General features: G+C 43.1%; 1 protein-coding gene across 1 annotated transcript in view; it reads right to left on the bottom strand.

The window, feature by feature from the left end:
* DYNC2H1 (dynein cytoplasmic 2 heavy chain 1) overlaps nucleotides 1-22,109 on the bottom strand; it is a 350,876-nt gene that overhangs the window by 317,563 nt on the left and 11,204 nt on the right. The window contains exons 4-12 of the mRNA XM_075198801.1: nucleotides 19,115-19,253; nucleotides 18,810-18,928; nucleotides 11,879-12,023; nucleotides 10,796-11,028; nucleotides 9,316-9,450; nucleotides 9,114-9,227; nucleotides 4,139-4,250; nucleotides 2,642-2,766; nucleotides 1,001-1,176 (exon numbers count right to left, since the gene is read on the bottom strand). Coding sequence (XP_075054902.1) covers nucleotides 1,001-1,176; nucleotides 2,642-2,766; nucleotides 4,139-4,250; nucleotides 9,114-9,227; nucleotides 9,316-9,450; nucleotides 10,796-11,028; nucleotides 11,879-12,023; nucleotides 18,810-18,928; nucleotides 19,115-19,253 — 1,298 coding nt within the window. The remainder of the gene's footprint in view (nucleotides 1-1,000; nucleotides 1,177-2,641; nucleotides 2,767-4,138; nucleotides 4,251-9,113; nucleotides 9,228-9,315; nucleotides 9,451-10,795; nucleotides 11,029-11,878; nucleotides 12,024-18,809; nucleotides 18,929-19,114; nucleotides 19,254-22,109) is intronic.

Raw genomic sequence — 22,109 nt, 5'->3', positions numbered from 1 at the left:
AATTGTTCCAAAGCTTAAAAGTCAGGATGAAAATTGGGGAGAAAATAACTTTTATAAGTTAAAAAAAAATAAAAAAAATTGTTAACTAAATAAAATGTAAATGCACAATTGTGGGTGTGATTATACAAAACAGTGGGCGTGTCTATCTATTCTTACATAAATATCCATTCATTAAATACACAGTATTTTTCATAGTCTATTTTTATTCTCTATGCTTTTAAAGTTAATACTTATTAAACAGCAGTACTTAACTTGCAATTAAACAACATAATAGTTAAGTTCAGGAAACATGTTACTATTAGAATTGAAGTCTAGACAGTAAAGTGCATGACGGGACTAGCTGTCTGTGGAAATTACTTTTCAACAGCGGCAGCTTTATTGAATGTAAGTGTCCCCTCCGGTTCCCTGGACAAACTCAGAGGAAACATATTCAATTCCCTTTCCCGTCGACGATTACGCGCGGCTCTCTGTGTAAAGTGACATTACGGTATTCCCCTTCACAACCCTATGGGGTGCACACGGAAATCCATGATGTCGGGGCATCAGAGCCGGCTCAGCCGCACGTAATCGTGGATGGGAAAGCTAGTTGAATATGCCCCAGACAGCTCAGTATGCCAAAGCATTCCAAGCCATGTTCTGTCCCTCCCCTGCTCCGTACCAGAGCTTGGTGTGGAGGGGGTGAAAAGATGTGATCATGATTGGCATGCTAACCGGGGGGGGATTTAAATGCAGCCGAAGCCGAACGTTCCTCTATAGGAAACAAAAAGGTCAGGTTCTGGCCACAGTTACACCAACACTTGCGGGACTCCTTTGGTTGGCACATATATTAATGGTTCCCTGCAAATGCACTTGTGTTGGATTGACAGAAGACCGGCAGGCTCTGGTAGCCAGAGAGCATTCATTAGAGGTCACAGTAACCTTTATTTGTCTGTCCATGTTGCAGGACAGATTTAAATCATTCAAAATACTTATCAATTCCATAAAAATAAATAAAACTAACCAAAATCCGGATTTTGGATCTGATAAACCAGACTGAATTTCTTGTGACCAGTCACTAAATTGCTCTTGTTCATATTCTCTGAACTGCTCCAGAAGTTCTCCAGCACTTTTGTGAAAGGACTGAAATCCAGACAGATCTGACAGGAGAGTCTCCGCTATCCTCACGGAATCCTCCACCTTGGTCACAGAGAAAGCAGAAGACAAGGAGGAGCCAGTGATGCAGCGCATACAGTTTTACATCTCACTGATTGCCATTAGCAGAGCTGCTGCAGTGATATCTGCAAAATGAATTCTCAGCCCTGTGCTTACTAATATCCAAATAAGACTCTACAAAACGGACTTCTGGAAAGTGCCATTTACATGGCAACTCTTTGACTCAATGCCACAACCACTGAGATTTAAGAGCCAGACACAGGCTTCTGCTGACACATACAAACAAAACCATTTCCATCTGCTTTTAGCTTAGTCGGTTCAGTGTCTTCTTGTCATCAGGGTGATGAGCCGGTAAAGCAGACTCTCACCAGATCAATGAGTAGCAATAGGGAGACTTCCAGGGAAGAATATTCCATGTAAAAGTCAATTTCCAGAAGTCCCTTCTCCTTCTCGATATGACGATTTGAGTATTTTCAGACTGTGTGCCCAGGATCAGCCTCATGCACCATTCAGTCTATTTCCTGGCATGCATGACTTTGGTGCTATCCCTGTGGCCTGGTACCTTATGAACTGTGCTAATGTTACTTTATGGTTCGCCAGTAATTGCCTTGCACTGACAATGGAGACTGTGGTAAGCTGATCAAGTTGCTAAAATACTACACCATAAAAGACAGTACCGAGGAAGAAGAGGAATAATCTACCTATCCTTCCCCATCTCCCCCCAAAATAAACTAATTCCAATTTACTTAACGAGGGGACAGAATCACCAGACTACTCCCTGTTTAATACACTATTATATGCACTCATTGATGACATTAGGTCTGTCTGTTATGTTTGGCTAGTAAGATGTCCAATCCTTTCCAGACTTTATTTACAGCATCTACCAATGCCAGTTGTTTGGGGAGTTTATTACTCAGTTGTACTGCTCGAACCATAAAGAATCCTTTTGACATGTGGAGATAAAACCTCCTTTCTTCCATCCGCAACAGGCATTGTGTCCTCTGCAGGGAGCTGACTGCACACATTGTTAGCAAATGTTTGTACAACACAATGTTTAAATGTTTTAGCAGCCTCTCTCCACTCTATAGTACACATTTATTCAGAGGACATTACTAGAGCCCTTCTCTGATGTAACTGTATTCAGTACAGATTTTTTACTATAAATACTAGTCTGAGGCTAATGAAGAGCGAGCATTCTATTAATCAGCTCATTGTGATAGTGTTGGTAACATTTATTGGATATAGTCAATAAAGAAACTACGAGGTAAATGTATCAAGCTGAGAGTTTTCCGGCGGGTTTGAAAAGTGAAGATGTTGCCTATAGCAACCAATCAGATTCTAGCTATCATTTTGTAGAATGTACTAAATAAATGACAGCTAGAATCTGATTGGTAGTTCAAACCCGCCGTAAAACTCTCAGCTTCATACATTTACCTCCACGTCTGAGTTTCCAGGGCTCAGTCCATGTGCTTCTTTCCACAAGATTTACCTTTAGTTGGAGTTGTCGCACCCACACAATATTGTTAACAACCTCAGGGAGGTTCTTGCCTGCGAGGGGTCCCGAGGAATCACCAGGAGAGCCATGGCAGCGCAGTTCAAAGTCTGAGTGGATGTCTGCAAAATGACATACGAGGTATCAACAATGGATACACACTAGGAATCATCATTATCATCACCATTTATTTATATAGCGCCACTAATTCCGCAGCGCTGTACAGAGAACTCATTCACATCAGTCCCTGCCCCATTGGGACTTACAGTCTAAATTCCCTAATACACACACAGACACAGACAGACAGAGACAGACAGACTAGGATCAATTTGTTAGCAGCCAATTAACCTACCAGTATGTTTTTGGATTGTGTGAGGAAACCAGAGCACCCGGAGGAAACCCACGCAAACACGGGGAGAACATACAGACTACTCACAGATAAGGTCATGGTTGGAAATTGAACTCATGACCCCAGTGCTGTAAGGCAGAAGTGCTAACCACTATGCCACCCTGCTGCCCTAGGAATATTTTTTTTTAATTACATATCTATTTTTTTACTTTTAAAACCAGGAATTTGTTCCAGTTCCCGCTTGTCCTGGTTTGGATGAGAAAGGCTACATTAAGCATGCTGGTGGTGTACTTGCTGCAATTGCTACACTTTTCCTTTACTGCATAGCTGAACGAACAGATTGCTGCTTAAAGAACAAATATGGAATACACAATGTTCCAACAGACAGACCAGGTTATGTAGACACATTTGCAAATGGTTGAAATTTAAAATAGATTCCCTGGAAAGATTCATGACCATTTCTAAACACACTGTGACAGCCTATGAGTCTGGAGAGATGTTGCGTTTGGTTGGTGACAGTTTGTGTGAAAAGGGCAAGAACACTAATTTTACTAATGGTGGTCTCGCTCCAAGCAGAATACAGCACACGGTACAATATCCTGATCACATGATCTAGCAGCCTGGTTTACAGTATCCACTCTTTAATGAAAGTTGCACTATATTTCCGAACATATTCCTTCATGTAAGGGGCAGGAGATATTACTAACGAGCTGCTGCAATCCTGCATGGAAGTCAGCCCACATGTCTTCATATATCTGGCAGCTAGGATCGGGGGTTGGGGGAGTTATAGGCACTAAGAATTAATTTCATTAAATGGGTAGAGAAAATGATTTATATAGATTATTTTTCACATAATTTTTCTATTCTATAACTGTTTAACGAAACACAGGATAAAGCTATTCTGAACACATAAAGATTGCTCTATGCTGCCATCCAGTGGTCAATTGGAGACATTGCCTGTATCTTTGCAAAATTATTATTAGTTATATATATATATACATATACATATATATATATATATATATATATATATATATATATATATATATATATATATATTGTGATAAAACTTAAAAACCTTTGGTATATCATCTAGCCTGAAGTAAATGCTTGTTCGACGATTCAGTCTATATACATTTCATTACCTTTTATGTAGTCCAGGAGTCTTGCAAGTAGAGTTTCCCTCTCTAGAATCAGTTGTTTCTTGACACTTGGTCTTCTCACAAGTTCTTTATGTTTCTGAAAAGCTTGTAGAAGCTAAAATATAAAACAACTATATGAAAAATAAATAGCAACACCATATGCAAGTGTGCAAAAAAGCAGAGCTCCAGTACCTATGTTATGCCACATGGTTTCAGTGTATGTAAGAGAAATAAGAGAAAAGAAACACACAACTGGTAACGTTACAGTGTCAATCATTACAATGCATGTGAAAAGTTGGCTAATCAGTCTTTTTCTGAATAAAATGTAAAATAATATGTACATAAAAGGGGCGGTATCCCATCAAAAAGAAGATTTTTCGTACTTACCGTAAAATCTATTTCTCTAAACATAGTTGGAGGACATCACTGACCATGGGGGTATAGAGGGCGCTGTGGAGTAAAGGCACTATCAAACTTGTCTAGCATGCTCCCTCCCCTCTATGCCCCCTGTGGCTGGATATCTTTAGTTTATTTCATTAACCAAGCCACAAGAGAGGGCACACACAATCAACAAAACATTCAACAGACCCATCAGACCCAAAAAAGGGCGGGAGCACAGTGTCCCCCAACTGTGTTTAGAGCAATAGATTTTACAGTAAGTACAAAAATCTTCTTTTCTTTAGCACATACAGTTGGGGGACACTGCTGACCATGGGGACGTTCTGCCCCTATGGGTGGGAATGCTCAGACGTAAAACTTTATGGGCAAAACTCGCGTGTTTGGAAGCAAAGACATGAAATCGGTAGAATCTGGTAAATGTGTGGACGGAAAACCAAGTAGCCACCCGACACAACTGCTCTAACAAGGCCCCGTGTCTCACCGCCCAGGAAGGACTGACCAATCTGGTGGAGTGGGCAGTAAGACCAACCGGAACCGACAAACCCCCGGAGATATATGCCTGATTAGTAGCCGTAATCCATCTGGCTATCATCTGTTTCCTGGCTGGCCAGCCACGCTTACGAGTATCATACAAGACAAGAAGATTGTCAGGCTTCCAAACGGACACTAATCGATCCAAATAGATCCGCAAGGCGTGGACCACATCCAAAAGCATAAGAGACTCCTGACTGTTGGACTGAAAATCCCTGGATAAAGTTGGAATGACAATATCCTGGCTTATATGGAACCTTGAAACCACTTTCGGCTGAAGAAAAGGAGAGAGACAGGAAAGAGCTGCCATCTCGGAAACTCTCCTGACCAAGGAAATAGCCAGTAAAAAGACCACTTTCCAGGTGAGAATCAAGTTGAGGTATCATGGCTCTACCGGAGGAACAAAGGGTGACTGCTCATGGAGGATCCCCTGTAGAAAAGTCTGCACGTCTGGTAACAGAGCCAAACGCCTCTGGAAATAGACTGACAAGGCAGAAATCTTGACTTGGGATGCCAGATGCAATCCTTTATCCAGACCCTCTTGAAAGAAAGCCAAAACTCTAGCTATCCTGAAAGACAAAGTGGGAAATGTCTTCTTCTCACACCAGCCAACACCAGATTCTATGATAATTACTGAATGACTTTATCTAACAAGCATTTGTTACGCAGAATCAAGGTCTCATCCTCCAGGTCGTCAAAGCCAACCATGCCAGGTCTTGGTCAAAGAACGGACCCTGGTTTAGAAGACTGGCTCTCAGGGGTAGAAGCCACGGTGTCACCTCTGACATACTGAGAAGTCCGCGTACCAGGACCTCCAACACAAATCGGGAGCCAGAAGAATAACTGGAACCTTTTTGTGCCTTACCTTTTTTAAAATCCATGGTAATATTGGAATTGTACGAAAGACAGATACCAACCTGAACTGCCAGGAAACAGTCATGGTGTGTACTAATAATGCCTGATGATCCTGTGTCCTGGAACAGTACCTGTTCACCTTGTGGTTCAACTGAGAGGCCATCTTGTCGATCTCCGGCTGACCCTGTGAACAATACAAGTGAACACCTCCGGGTAGAGGGATGTATAGCATGTCGAATCAAGTAGTCTGTCTCCCAATTGATCACCCCTGGGATGAACACTGATGATATGACTGGAACATGCCGTTCCGCCCATTTCATTATCTTGGCTACCTCTGTCGTGTCAAAGAAACGTCTGGTCCCACCTTGATAGTTGATCTAAGCCACAGCCGTGGCATTGTCGGACTGAATCCGAATGGGCTGGTTTCGCAGATGAGACTGAGCCCAAGTCAGTGCATTGAAAATTGCCCCGAGTTCCAGAACATTGATGGGAAGCTGTGACACCTTTCGACTCCAAGTCCCTTGAAAGCGGAGATTGAGGGTGACCGCACCCCATCCTGAAAGACTGGCATCTGTGGTTACCACAGTCCAGTCCCCAGTTGAGAGACGATTGCACTGTGGTTTGCAGACAATAGCCACCACAGCAGAGACAGATTTGTCTCCGTTGACAGCCGAAAGGACTGACCTTCCAAGAGAGGGTCTGGATGTGGACTATTTCGCTAAAATCTCTAGTTGGAACTCTCGAGAGTGGAACCAGGCAAACAGTACCTCCTCGAAACAGGACACCACACGACCCATCAGTCTCCCACGAGGCAACCTCAGTTTCCGGAAAAGGATAGTACAGACGATACCTGCGCAGTATCTGAAACCTACTATCAAGTTTATGCCTAACCTCTTGCCAAATTTCCAACAACTGTGGTCAGGATGGAAAAGATACTGTTCTCTTTTGGATTCTTTTAAACATAGATGTCCAAGGGGCTGGCTGTTCTAGGTCCGAAATATTAAGGACCTGTCTAATGGCTGGAATCAGGCCCCCTCCTCCAGTCCCCCAGAAGGATCATCCTCCCAGACTGATGCATCCTCCCAGTCAGACTCGTCCTGCACTTCCCCATTCTTCTGTAAGGATGGTTCAATATCTGATTCACCTGTCTTGTGGGGTCAGGCTTATGTGTTTATGCTGTCTAGCCGTGGACAAGTTCTGTATACGTTTCTCCAGGAAAGAAGACACTCTGGCAAGACCCTGTACTGACATTTCCAAGGTAAGCATCCAAGGTGGTTCCTTGGATTCAACAGAAACATCTGATACCACCTGAGAGGCCTATCCCGAAGAAAGGGCATCTGATTATTGTGAACCCAGGGAAGAGGTGGTAACATTTTCAGAACCTACCGCCCCTGCAAGCGTGGTGTCTCTTTTTAGCTCCGAAATGGTCCTTACCAGTTCTCTGGCCCATATCAGCCGCACCTCCAGCAGAACGCTCACCCAGGTCCTCGGACTCACAGACCGTGTAAAGGCTGTCTGTATCTGACCGCCCATTAGGTAATTTAACTTGGCACCCGGAACAGGTGAACCACTAGCAACAGCTTTGGACCTGGAACTTCTCCCACTTTCTGACATTTTAGAAAAAAGTGAGAAAGAATGGAGTTAATGATAACACACACCGCAGAAAACAATCTAACCAGAGAGTGATCTGACAGATAATACACATTTTATGTAATCTATCTGTATAAGTATATTGCAGTAGCCACTATATATAATGATTTATGCAAGAACCCACTATGATCAAGTGTAGATTAAATACAGGAACAAAGATATCTGAACAGTGAAGAGAAGCACAATCACACTGCAGATATCTGTATGGTTCCCCCCAGGGAAGTGCTGTGCAGGCACCGCAGCCTAGACCAGTCTAAAATGTCACCAGCCTGTAGAAGAGACTGGGAAAACAGGGGGATTGTCACTTCACTTTGAGATCCCTCCTTCAACATGGCCCGCCGTTCCAAAATGGTGCCTGCATTTACAACAACTGGTGGGAGCTACAATAGTGATGGCTCCTCAATCTGCACCATCCCCGCTATGTCAGCAGGGGGGGGGGGGCTGGTACTGGTGACGCGGCTCCCGGTGCAGATCGATAGTGAATGCTGCCCTGTGAACAGCTGATGGGTCCCTGGGGACAAGATTGGGTCAGGTGACCTCTTTACCCGGAGCCCACTATGTATCGGGGGGCAGCACTAAAGCGCCATGTGCGCTCTCCCTAAAAGAATAAACCACAGCGTTCACCCAGTGAACACTAGCGGTGACCTAATTTTGCACACAAAATATCAAAAACCTAAGAGCTGGACTAAAATGTGCCCTACTCGTAGGCATGATTATAAAAACTGTGGACATCTGGCCAAAGGAGGCATAGACAAGTTCGATAGTGCCTTTACTCCACTTTGCCCTCTATACCCCGATGGTCAGCAGTGTCCCCCACTGCATGTGCTAGAGAAAGAATAAAATAATAGAAAGATGGCCTAAGTGTGAAGTGACCGGATCCCTTTCCGAACAGCACCTGAATCTCATGATGTACCAAAGTTCTGGCTCCCTGTTCCAGGTTTCCATGGATAAATGGGTAGGTCTGTGTTAAATATCTGTATTGCCGATACTTTCATAATTTTTATGAAATGCCAACAGTGCTATCTTCCATTATTGCAATTAATGTTTTAGTTGTCTCTTCTGCTATTCAAGTTCAAATAAATCTGCAAAACTGGGATACTTGCAGGGGAGAATCCAGAGGGTGGCGATCGGGTTGATTACTCCCCGAGCTGGGGAATAGACTACATAAATGTTGTGGCAGAGAATCCTGCCCTGCTACTCCAACATGACTCTAATTACTTGTCTATAAAGTGTCTTAGTGCAGACAATTTTAATGAAATAATAATGTAACACATTTAAATACCTTTAGGTGCATAAACATATAGATTAGGCATATTACTTTCACTCTAATATTATATACCCATTTCTGAAAGTGCATTGATAGAACTAAGACCCAGTTACTGAATCGCCTGAGTAATCATACATTTCAAACCTTTTTGAAAAAGGAAAAAAAGTGCATCTCTTTTAAATAATCTCATTCCACAAATCTCATCATTGCATGTGTGAGCATAACCAATAGCGGTTACTGTATGTCTCTAAGAAGTCATATTCCCCGTGCACCTACCTGTTGCGGACTGTCATGGATCTCAGAGAAGAAGGACTTCAGCTTGCTTGCTATTTTCTCTTCTGCGGGTTCAATGATTCTCTCGTACTGCGACACTGCAGCTCTCCATAGAGGCTGGAAAACACATGGATATTAATATCAGGCTCGTCATTGGCATCAGGCTGTTATTGGTCAGCAGACCCTGGTAGAAGTCAGGTGCTACCTCTGTATATGGGTTGTAGTGCACGGGATTCAATCCAGCAAAAGGTTCAAAAACTTTTCCATAGCGCTGGTCATGATCTTCACTAGAGGGTAAAAAGTGAGCCAACTTTTCATGTGTCATCCTTATAGTAAACACCTGTAAAGAAAGACAGAAACAGTCTCTTATATTCCCAGTGGCACAAGCTGTAAATGAATGAGAACTAGACAATCATGGGTCGCAAGTTTTTTGTTTTGTTTTGTTTTTTAAATATCTTTGTAAACTATTGTACTCATTGCGGAAATGTAAAATGAAGGATATCCTGCATTCCTGTAATCCTCTTGTACCAGCTATGTCTGCAGGAAAGAAAAAGAGTTTAAAAGAAACCGAAAAATCCCACTAATGCCAACCTTACGATAAAGAGAGTTAGACCTCCTCTGATGGAGTTCTTCAGTGGCAGAGCCAGGTCAACCATTAGACAAGCTCCTGCCTAGGACCCAGCCGGCACTGAGGGGCCCAAATTAATATAACCTATTTTTATGTGTGTTTTTGTTTTTGACAAACAGAGGGCCCAAACAAGTATCCTGTCTAGGTCCTCATTGGGGCCTTAATCAGGCTCTGCTCATATTTCACGAGATCAATTACAGATATGCTGATCACAGACAATATGTGCTCTAATCTGAAGGATCAGTCACAAATGTGATCATTGATTATTTAGGCTTTCAGCAACTCTACCACCCTTGTGTGTGGCAGACCACACAATAACTAAGGGAACTATTTTCTCCGGATGTAATCTCAAGTCTATCATACTTACAGCGGGTGAAATAAGTATTGAACACATCAACATTTTTAAATATAAATTTAATGTGGCTATTGTAATGAAATTTACACCAAATGTCAGCAACAACCCTTGCAATTCACAGATGCAAAGAAATCAAATCATAGATTAAATTAAATTAAGTTTATATATTAAATATATATTTACTGAGAAAAATGTTTATGTGTTCAATACTTATTTCACCCGCTGTATATTGTTTTGTGCATTCAAATCATTCAATGATGAGCTTAAGAATTCCGCTGATTAGAATTCAGAAAAACATTGCATGCGTGGACAGCTTAACAGTCAGAGAATATTAAAGTTATTAATGGATTTAGTGGGGAAAAAAAAGAATTAATTACAAGTGTGTCCAAGTCTGCTAGAAAGGACTGTGCAGGATATGGGACTGGCAGCAGATAGATTAACAAATGTAAAGCAGGCAGGCACGGGCTGGGAGAGGGAAGCCCGGGGGGCACACAGACGGCCGCATCACATGACACGGCATCCCGTCATGTGATGCGGCCGCCTGTGCGCTGACGCGGCTGCATCTGATGTCTACCCCCGGCCCTAATTGCGGTCTGACCGAGCGGCCCGCTGCCCCCCTGCCCCAAAGCAGGTGAACTTCTTACTTGGAAATGCAGATATAAATAACAACAAAGTGATTGCAATACACAGTACATCAAATACCTCTTCCAGACGTTTGCCAAGTTTTTGAAGAGATTCTGGGGAGTATTTATCATTCTTCCAAGGGTGCGGAGTGTACCTCCGCCAAAGCTGGCCAGTCAGGTGTTCACAAGCTGATGCCCACTGCTCACAGACAGTAATACCTGCCCGCAGGCTCTCTTTTACAGTGGGGAACTGGTCCGTCCAAAGATTCAGGCCACCAAGGTTCTTCTGAACACAACGACCCAATGCGTTCCCTAAAAGAGACAAGATTAACCGTAAAGTAATCATTGTGTGTGGTCTAAATGGATACAGTGTCACAGATGTTATACTAAAATAAGCTTACACCAGTTAACCTTACACACTACACTTATTCCTTTAATAAATTAAAACATTTGAGATGTTGAAATATTTATTTATTTATTTTAAAAAAAAGCTTTTGTGGAACTGAAAGGGCAAACTGCACTGCGCATGTATGAGGTGGTAAAGCAGGTCACACATGGGCACATCTGCAAAGACTGGGCTGTCAAAGTGGTAAGTTAATGCTTACCGCTCCATGCAGGAATCACCAAAGCAGCGGAGTATTGTGAGACGTGGCGACTTAAAAATAATTAAATGCCTGAATAATCACATTTATTGCCATGGTTTGGATTCGGATAATAAAAAAAGTAAATCGAAAGAAAGAGAGAGGAAGAGAGAGCAGTAAATAGAGAGGAAGAGAGAGCGCGAGTGAGATGGCCTGTCTACATGGACATGCTACACGTAGTACAATATGGGTTACCGACTTTAAAAGGGGAAAACACCGCATCACCAGGCTCCATAGGAAAATTTGGATGAGGCCCATGCTGTGCCTTTCTGACCATGCTCGGGGGCAGCACATGCACAGTGAAACCCCAAGCACATGTTCAGAAGGGCAGAGTTTAGACCTCGGGAGTGTGTGTCTAAAACTGCTGGGCCCATGTTGTAAACCTAAATTTCTGTTTGCAAAGATTAAAAAAACAAAAAACAAAAACAAAACCATAAAAATATAAATGTTACAAAAAGAGGAACTATGGGGTCCTGGGTTGTACACGCTTACTGTTCCACCATAGTCCTGAATAGACCTACCAATGATCTCCAGTAATTGCTTCATGCGGTGTTCTGGATATGGCTCATGCTCCGTCTGTCTCCACACATCATCCACTGTCTCCTTTGTAGTTTCTACAAGCTCCACAACTTCAGCTAATGGCAGGTTGCCTAGACTATTGTAGTACTGTAAACAAAATACACATTTTCTAGATTTACTAATGGCATAACATTACAACATAACATTACAAAACAGAATATAAAATAATGGTCAACAAAAGTTTCAATATTCAAAAATGATACGAGATTACAAAACATTCCGAGCATTCCAAAACGGGCGATAGGTGTCAATTTGAATTATATTGACAACCTTCAGGACATTATATTTTGCAGAATCACATTATATTTTGCAGAATCGTTTATCCAGGTTTGTCACTTGATAGTAACATTCATCGCAGAAAGCGGGTTGTCCCACCGACCCACATTCCTGGGTCTGCCATCCACACAATGTCACCGGATTCATGTGCAGCTATCTTTTATAGGTGACTGATTGTTCAAAGAAAGATTATGATCACCATTACCATCTAGTCACTCCATGAGCAAGCAGCACACATTGCAGCTATTTGTGGGACTTGCAGACCTTGCGAGAGCCCAGGGTGAACTTCACCGGGAGTGAAAGGAATGCGTTGTGTCCTTTTGATTAATTCTTGGGCTCAGAGTAGAGCACTGTTGCACACTGATAACCTATTCACAAACCACACACATATATATTTATATTTAGAATGCAACTCAAAATAGCAAAGGATAGGATTATAGATTAGGATCTTTCCTCTTTACGATTTTGCAAGCTTGGGTTTTGGGCACACAAGTTTAAACGCATATGGCATTTATGAACTCTACACACTTAACGTTTAGTAAGCATTTTGTGTATAGCATTGGTTTGTTTTTTATGAAACGCTTGTATAATGTTTATTCAAAATTTATATTTGACTAACATTTGCGGGAACATAACGTGGAGTACAAAATCATGGATACTTGTTTTAAAAATTCCATAAGTGGTCTACTTTCAGAGAGGTTTGTTTGGGGAGGGGGGCAGGGGAGATGAACTGGAATAAACCTGTAATATATATTTTATTGATGCATACAAAAATGTGAAGACTGCCTCGGCCAGCTGAGGTGCAGAAAGCCTGCAGACCTTTAGCAGTGAAAGGGTTAAAAATACACCCCTTGTACTTGACACCCATATTTTTTAGCACCTGTAGAGCCATTGTTCTGGGCCCAAAAGTGCAGGTGTGCCATTGTTCTTAGCCCCTAAAAGGGTTGGCAACAATGATCCAGAAGAAGCAGATGTAAATATGTGTCCAGCATTAGTTTCCTTGTATCTGGTGGACTTACATCTCCTTGCTATAATCACACAATACTTGCTATGTATTTGTATTCCCTCATTACAGCCTCCTTAGATGCATGACAATAATTTTACTGACTAAAAAACAAATCACTCCAATCCCTGATTCAAACGGACATCCCACTCGACCCTAAATTCTTTCTTTTGCCTCTTGGATTTCCTGCTGAGACTCATCGTCAAAATAAATTAGCACATCATATAATTTCAGCCGCCATATGTCAAATTTCCGCGGATTGGAAACAAGCTGCGCCTCCCTCCCTCCAGGCTACCATCAATCGAGCATGGCATGTTCACCGTATGGAATTCATAACAAGCATAATCAATAACTCCTCTAATAAAGTATGGGAGCCTTGATTGTCCTTTTCAATACCGCTCCCCCCCTTCCATAGCATAACTAGAGTCATTGCCCTCTGAATACCCTTCCCTCCTTGCGGCCTTAGCCCCACCGCATACTTCTCTTCTCTAACTATTTTCCTTCCTTTTCCCCTTTTCTTGTTCTCATCTTGCTCCCTCTTCCTCTCTGTTTCTCTCCTTTTGTTCACTTTTCTCTCTTCTCCTGTATCAAATTCTCTGAAAATCCACAGTCCCTTTAATCGGTTTATTCACATCTTCATACACTGCAGCACGTTATATTTATGCTGATATCCCCGCTGATATATAACTGTCGGTGTATTATGCATATTACATGTTAGATACGGTGCAACGCATTATTATATAACCATTGTGTTATCTCCAAATGTGCTTCCTCTTGCTACGTTTATGTGAAATCCTCACCTAGAGTAAACTTGTGCCACACAAGCTATAAAACACCACTGTTTTGTAAAGAAGAGGATTGCATGTTTTAATTTGCTAATTTCTCTATTATGTACTGTGACAGGATGGACCGCCTATGCCACCCTGTCTTTTGCTGCTGGGAACCGGCTGGGCATACTTTGCCACCGTTCCCTTGCGTTATCCCAAATGCGCCCTCTTGCCGCAGTAGGAGGGGCTTACAAATGCTGCCACCACTGGACTCCTTACCGGCATCCAGAACTGTGTTTCTTCTGGGTAACTGACGCTGTGAGTGTACCCCGTTACTGGTGTACCTCGGTTGGAACTCCTGATCTCTTACTATAGATCAGGTTTTCTGTGGATGGATCCCCCCCTGGCCTATCACACTGACCAGGGCTGCAGGGTAGCAGGCAGAGCGGTGGTACAGGAAAAGCTGGATCCAACCTCAGAAACAGCCGGAGAACGGATTAGATCAGTGGTGGGCAAACTCAGTCCTCAAGGGCTAACAACAGTTCATGCTTTTAGGATTTCTGTCTGTAGAAACAGCTGGGATAATTACTGACCCACCCAAATAGATTAACTCAGCTGTGCATGATTAAAGAAATCCTAAAAACATGAACTGTTGATAGCCCTTGAGGACTGAGTTTGCCCACCACTGGATTAGATTTAGGGTCTAATCTGCAGGTCACAGGAATACAGCAATATTGAAGATGTTTTCAAGCAGGTCTTTGAAGCAAGTGATGTTTATTTGCTCTCACAATTGTTGGAGGTACCGTGATCAGGTCAGATGAAACAAGAAGAACGATACATTTCAGTGTACTGGACAGTGCTTTTTATACAGATTTGGAGACATGCTATTTTTAGAATCAGAATGTAACCTGTTTAGCAAGACATAGATTTACATGCATTGCAAAGCTAACAATTTTTACACTTATCTGTGAAATTCTAGAATTGCTGTGATGTCCTGCATCGTTTTTAGACGCAGGAAATCTAGCAGAACGTCTTTAATTAAACCTTCCTGTCTTCAAGTGAACCCTCGCACATCAAAAGATCCAATCAACAGGAATCCTTTCTTCAGACAGTCACAGAATACGCGTTCCCAAAGAAAGGTACACCCCCAAATAAAGCATTTCCTTACACCAAAAGGCTTTCAAATCAAAGACTTATTGTATCAGATATATACATCAGAAATAAGGCATTTCCTCTAGAAAGGTTAAAACAGAAAAAAAAAATTATACCCTAGTCTCAGAAATAACCATTTCCTATCTCAAAATATACACAATAAAAAATAAGTGCATTGGCAATTATATAAATGAGCGCACTGCACTATTTCCTTTAAATAAATGTATACCAGAAGTTATTTATCAGTGATCCAGTCACACGTACCTATACAAATCTATATAGATTCATGGCTGTTGTGATATGCTGCATGGCTTCAGCTCAAAACATTTTTTGTAGTTTGTGTTGCACCATCTTTGGCTAGTGACACATATCACTTACAAAATGTACACATAGCAAAAGGATAAATGGACATTACCTCTCACTTACTGGATATCAGGACAGGTAGGTAAAAGAGGGAGCTGCATTGGGTGGAAGTCCGGCACTGCAGACATTCAGAGTGTCAGCAGAACTGTGTCTTTACAGTCAGAACAGACAGAAGGAGGAAACTATGCAGTGACCATGCAATTATACCACGTTTAGGTGTGGTGGTCTAGAGGCACAAGTGCACTGCTAGCTAAGCACTGCGCTCCATCACTGCTAGCTAAGCACCGCGCTCCATCACTGCTAGCTAAGCACCGCGCTCCATCACTGCTAGCTAAGCACCGCGCTCCATCACTGCTAGCTAAGCACCGCGCCCCATCACTGCTAGCTAAGCACCGCGCCCCATCACTGCTAGCTAAGCACCGCGCCCCATCACTGCTAGCTAAGCACCGCGCCCCATCACTGCTAGCTAAGCATCGCGCCCCACCACTGCTAGCTAAGCATCGCGCCCCATCACTGCTAGCTAAGCATCGCGCCCCATCACTGCTAGCTAAGCATCGCGCCCCATCACTGCTAGCTAAGCACCGCGCCCCATCACTGCTAGCTAAGTACCGCGCCCCATCACTGCTAGCTAAGCACCGCGCTCCATCACTGCTAGCTAAGCACCGCGCTCCATCACTGCTAGCTAAGCACCGCGCTCCATCACTGCTAGCTAAGTACCGCGCCCCATCACTGCTAGCTAAGCACCGTGCCCCACCACTGCTAGCTAAGCACCGCGCTCCATCACTGCTAGCTAAGCACCGCGCTCCATCACTGCTAGCTAAGCACCGCGCTCCATCACTGCTAGCTAAGTACCGCGCTCCATCACTGCTAGCTAAGTACCGAGCCCCATCACTGCTAGCTAGGCATTTCTACCTGTGTAAGCAACGATATTGTTGTTCACTGTCTGCTTTCACGTCTATTTCAGTTACTTTACTTCTTCCTGTGTAAATGCCCAACTGATTGGCAGAAGATCAACTGAAAAATCAGCTCAGATTGAACTGGCTATTTTATTTCTGTTTCATGTCGGAAGAAGAATCCAACAACTGATACATTTGTCAAAAATGTTATAATCTATATAGAGGCCAACTTTATTACATGTAGTCCAACTTCTTGCCACTAGATGGTAATGTTGTACGCTATTCACCACAGTTTGTCTATTACCTCTCACTTACTGGATATCAGGACAGGTAGGTAAAAGAGGGAGCTGCATTGGGTGGAAGTCCGGCACTGCAGACATTCAGAGTGTCAGCAGAACTGTGTCTTTACAGTCAGAACAGACAGAAGGAGGAAACTATGCAGTGACCATGCAATTATACCACGTTTAGGTGTGGTGGTCTAGAGGCACAAGTGCACTGCTAGCTAAGCACCGCGCTCCATCACTGCTAGCTAAGCACCGCGCTCCATCACTGCTAGCTAAGCACCGCGCTCCATCACTGCTAGCTAAGCACTGCGCTCCATCACTGCTAGCTAAACACCGCGCTCCATCACTGCTAGCTAAACACTGCGCTCTCTCACTGCTAGCTAAACACCGCGCCCCATCACTGCTAGCTAAGTACCGCGCCCCATCACTGCTAGCTAAGCACCGCGCTCCATCACTGCTAGCTAAGCACTGCGCTCCATCACTGCTAAGCACCGCGCCCCACCACTGCTAGCTAAGCACCGCGCTCCATCACTGCTAGCTAAGCACAGCGCTCCATCACTGCTAGCTAAGCACCGCGCCCCACCACTGCTAGCTAAGTACCGCGCCCCATCACTGCTAGCTAAACACCGCGCTCTCTCACTGCTAGCTAAGCACTGCGCTCCATCACTGCTAGCTAAGCACTGCGCTCCATCACTGCTAGCTAAGCACTGCGCCCCACCACTGCTAGCTAAGCACCGCGCTCCATCACTGCTAGCTAAGCACAGCGCTCCATCACTGCTAGCTAAGCACCGCGCCCCATCACTGCTAGCTAAGCACCGCGCCCCATCACTGCTAGCTAAGCACCGCGCCCCATCACTGCTAGCTAAGTACCGCGCCCCATCACTGCTAGCTAAGTACCGCGCCCCATCACTGCTAGCTAAGCACTGCGCCCCACCACTGCTAGCTAAGCATCGTGCCCCACTACTGCTAGCTAAGCATCGCGCTCCATCAATGCTAGCTAAGCACTGCTCCCCATCACTGCTAGCTAAGCTCCGCGCCCCATCACTGCTAGCTAAACACCGCGCTCCATCACTGCTAGCTAAACACCGCGCTCTGTCACTGCTAGCTAAACACCGCGCCCCATCACTGCTAGCTAAGCATCGTGCTCCATCACTGCTAGCTAAGCACCGCTCCCCATCACTGCTAGCTAAGCATCGCGCTCCATCAATGCTAGCTAAGCACTGCTCCCCATCACTGCTAGCTAAGCTCCGCGCCCCATCACTGCCAGCTAAGCTCCGCGCCCCATCACTGCTAGCTAAGCACCGCGCTCCATCACTGCTAGCTAAGCACCGCGCCCCATCACTGCTAGCTAAGCTCCGCGCCCCATCACTGCTAGCTAAACACCGCGCTCCATAACTGCTAGCTAAGCACCGCTCCCCATCACTGCTAGCTAAGCTCCGCGCCCCATCACTGCTAGCTAAGCATCGCGCTCCATCACTGCTAGCTAAGCACCGTGCCCCATCACTGCTAGCTAAGCACCGCTCCCCATCACTGCTAGCTAAGTACCGCGCCCCATCACTGCTAGCTAAGCACCGTATGCCATCACTGCGAGCTAAGCACCAAGCCCCATCACTGCTAGCCAAGTACCGCGCCCCATCACTGCTAGCTAAGCACCAAGCCCCATCACTGCTAGCTAAGTACCGCGCCCCATCACTGCTAGCTAAGCATTTCTACCTGTGTAAGCAACGATATTGTTGTTCACTGTCTGCTTTCACGTCTATCACGTTACTTTACTTCTTCCTGTGTAAATGCCCAAGTGATTGGCAGAAGATCAACTGAAGAATCAGCTCAGATTCAAACGGCTATTTTATTTCTGTTTCATGTCGGAAGAAGAATCCAAAAACTGATACATTTGTCAAAATTGTTATAATCTATATAGAGGCCAACTTTATTACATGTAGTCCAACTTCCTGCCACTAGATGGTAATGTTGTACGCTATTCACCACATCTAGTCCATTGTCCTGTATTATCCAGGGTTCCATCTGCTTTGACATGTACATTTAGGTCCCCATTTACTCACCAATTTCAGACACAAAAACAGCTGGTACAGTACATAAAACACACACAGGTTACAAGGAAAAAATATACTCACTTTTTCAATTGTTTGAAACAAATTTACAAAATAGATTGCTCTCTCTCTGATACTGGATTTACTCCTACTTTCTGCAATTTCTGCCCAGAACTGAAACTCATCAGTGGGGGTTATAATACCTACAAGACACAATAAAGCCATTTAAATACTATTGGTTTGTGGCCACTTACAATACATTGCAATAACCTTTTTAAAATGATAAATATTACTTTTGTAGTGGTATTGTTGTCCTACTATGAACCGCTCAGATGTCAATGAAATTTATAGAGAGATAAAAAATAATCAACGTGTCACCATACACAAACCTTGCAAGTCATCTTCTCCACCAGACTTAGAGCTCCCCCTATTGGAAAGAGTTCCCCGCAACACACTGCCCAATCCAGCCTCCAGGTCACTCAGCAAAGCTTGCAGCTTAGGGTCAAACTGCTTACTCCATTTCTCGTCCTTAATAAATTATAAAATATTAAGCAAGAATGTTAGTGATTATACTGTATTCCAATTCTGCAATTACATAACCTCAGGGATAAGCCAAAAATGGATTTCTTCATTTATTTTATTACCCCTTGTCCCAAGCCTCTGTACTATGTTCCAGGTCCTGAGTCTATGGTGGTGTGTGATTATCACTACTTTGCTAGTTAGGAGAAGACATTAGTTCCTGTTAAAACTGCTTAAACTGTATAAATCTGCATTTATTTGGAGAGATAATGTGGCCACAGCACACGTAGGCCCAAAACAACTGCCATACCCAATCATAAGTACTTGGAAATCTGGTTGGTTGATATCAGTGATATGCCAAACTAACTGGGCACCATGTGATCTAGCCACTCTGCCTGAGTGTCAGGTGACTGGGTCCGTCCAATTTATTTACCGATGTGGGTGGATAAATGGGACACAGATTTGGGGACTCGGCACTGAGTGACTGTACCTGCCGTTGTATGGGCAGCTTTTTATCTTCATCAAACCGATCTATTGAAAGCAAACAATATAAGGATATCATTGCAGCTCTGTAGCATCAATTCCTATAGACTCAGTGTAAAATACTGCATTATAATATTACATATTACACCATATGCCATGTTTATCTTAATAAAGTAATGTAAGGATTGATTTAATGGAAGCATTTATCTTTAACTACTGGAAAATTACTGGCATGTGATAAAATGGCAATGGTTTATATACAGAAGTACTGACAATACTTCTCACCAGATACTAGACCGTTGGTATATTGCCAATGCTAATTAGTGTAGTGCTTAATACAGAACATGATTTATAATGACTTGTGCATCCTTGTTATTATTCTAACTAAAAGTAATTGCAAATGATGTGCTTGCAGCAATCTATCCTGTATTATGCATAAGTTGTAATACCTATGTATAGATTATATACAATGCTAAAAAAAATTGGTTATTTGGTTGGAGCTATGCAAAGACCCGAGGACACTGTCAGATTGGTCCATAATGAAAACATTTGTGCTTAAATTAAACTGTCTCTTATTTCCCACAACAATGTCCATTAAGCATTGATCGTTTAAAGAGGACCTGTCCCCAGCACACAGTGGAGGCATCCATTAATAAATCGTAATTGGCCCATCCATTTGCTAAGAACCAGAGACATCACTGAGGTAGTGCCTGACTGATATTCAGCAGGTAATGGTTCTTAGCTAGCTAGGCACCGTGCTCCGTCACTGCCAGCTAAGCACCGTGCTTCGTCACTGCCAGCTAAGCACCGCGCTCCGTCACTGCCAGAGACATCGCTGAGGTAGTGCCTGACTCATATTCAGCAGGTAATGGTTCTTAGCTAGCTAGGCACCATGCTCCGTCACTGCCAGCTAAGTACCGCGCTCCGTCACTGCCAGCTAAGCACCGCGCTCGTCACTGCCAGCTAAGCACTGCGCTCCGTCACTGCTAGCTAAGCACTGCGCTCCGTCACTGCCAGAGACATCACTGAGGTAGTGTCTGACTGATATTCAGCAGGTAATGGTTCTTAGTGAATTCATGAGCTAAATTGTGATGAAAATTGGTTAAGCCCACAAAACAGTAATTCTATGTAATTCATCTATGAAGTTCTCCAGAAACACACCTCAAAATGGATTTGTTGTGTACCAATGCATCTTTATACACCCAACATGAAGTTGCCCCTCTCCTGCCCGCAAACTACACCTGTGCCTCCATGTGCAGCGAGGCGGAGAGGTCTTTAGGACATGCACTGCGCAAATGTGTAATTGTTAAATACTAACCGCCGAGCTCTTTATTACTGCTCTTTTCAATTCAAAAAAGTTTCCGCTTTACTCCTAAGATACTGCTTGATTTAGCCTTATTTATTGCTTATATAAGTCATGAGAATGAGGAGACAGGAGGACATGCCAAAAGCTATATATATGCTGTTCTACATTGAAGGCCTTTGAGAAAGCACATCTAAGCGAAACGCGTGTCGGTGTATTCCCTGAATGCACTCTGATCTCAGTTATTATATATGAGGTGGCTTCTAATTTTAGGGAAATAGCTCTTATATATCCAAAGCAACTATAGAACAACTAGAAGGCCTATAGTAAATCATTCCCCTTATCTACAAATGGTGTGCATGCAGTGATAGTGGGCTTTAGCCTCCAGTGGGAATGGGGGTTTTGGGAGCAAGCTCATTACAGCACTAATTCAATAGTATTTCTATTGACTTGTGATAATATTGAAGGGGGAAATAAGCCCTTGGAAATTATTGCTGTAGTTTATGTCATTACATATGTCGCATGTTACAGATTCTTATAGCCCTTTACCAATCACATGCAGGGTATATAAGATATAGCAGTTATGTTGTTATCTGGTTAAGAAGGATCAATATATAACAAAGAAAAGGCTAATTATACTGGAGGGAGAATATCTTGCTACACAAAAGGGAATCCATTGCCTAATAGAATTAAGCCGTACTTTATTATTATACCTAAATATTTAGAGCATAAATCTTCAATGAATATAGGAGATACATTGAAGTGCATCCAGCAATTTTAATTATACACATTTTTGTTTAAATTACAAGCACTTTTTTCTTGTAATATTTCGCTGGATTTTTCTCAATGTTATTTTAATTGTATACAATAAAAGTTACATTTTAAATGAAAAAGATGTTCCGCAGTAATACATTTCTTTATTTGAAAATAAACTTCTTGGGGTAAATTTATTAAGCTGCGGGTTTGAAAAAGTATAGATGTTGCCTATAGCAACCAATCAGATTCTAGCTGTCATTTTGTAGAATGCACTAAATAAATGATAACTAAAATCTGATTGGTTGCTATAGGCAACATCTACA

Source organism: Mixophyes fleayi, chromosome 2 (genome assembly GCF_038048845.1).
Source record: "Mixophyes fleayi isolate aMixFle1 chromosome 2, aMixFle1.hap1, whole genome shotgun sequence".
Classification (NCBI taxonomy): Eukaryota; Metazoa; Chordata; class Amphibia; order Anura; family Limnodynastidae; genus Mixophyes; species Mixophyes fleayi.
This window is presented reverse-complemented; position numbering and strand designations above follow the sequence as displayed.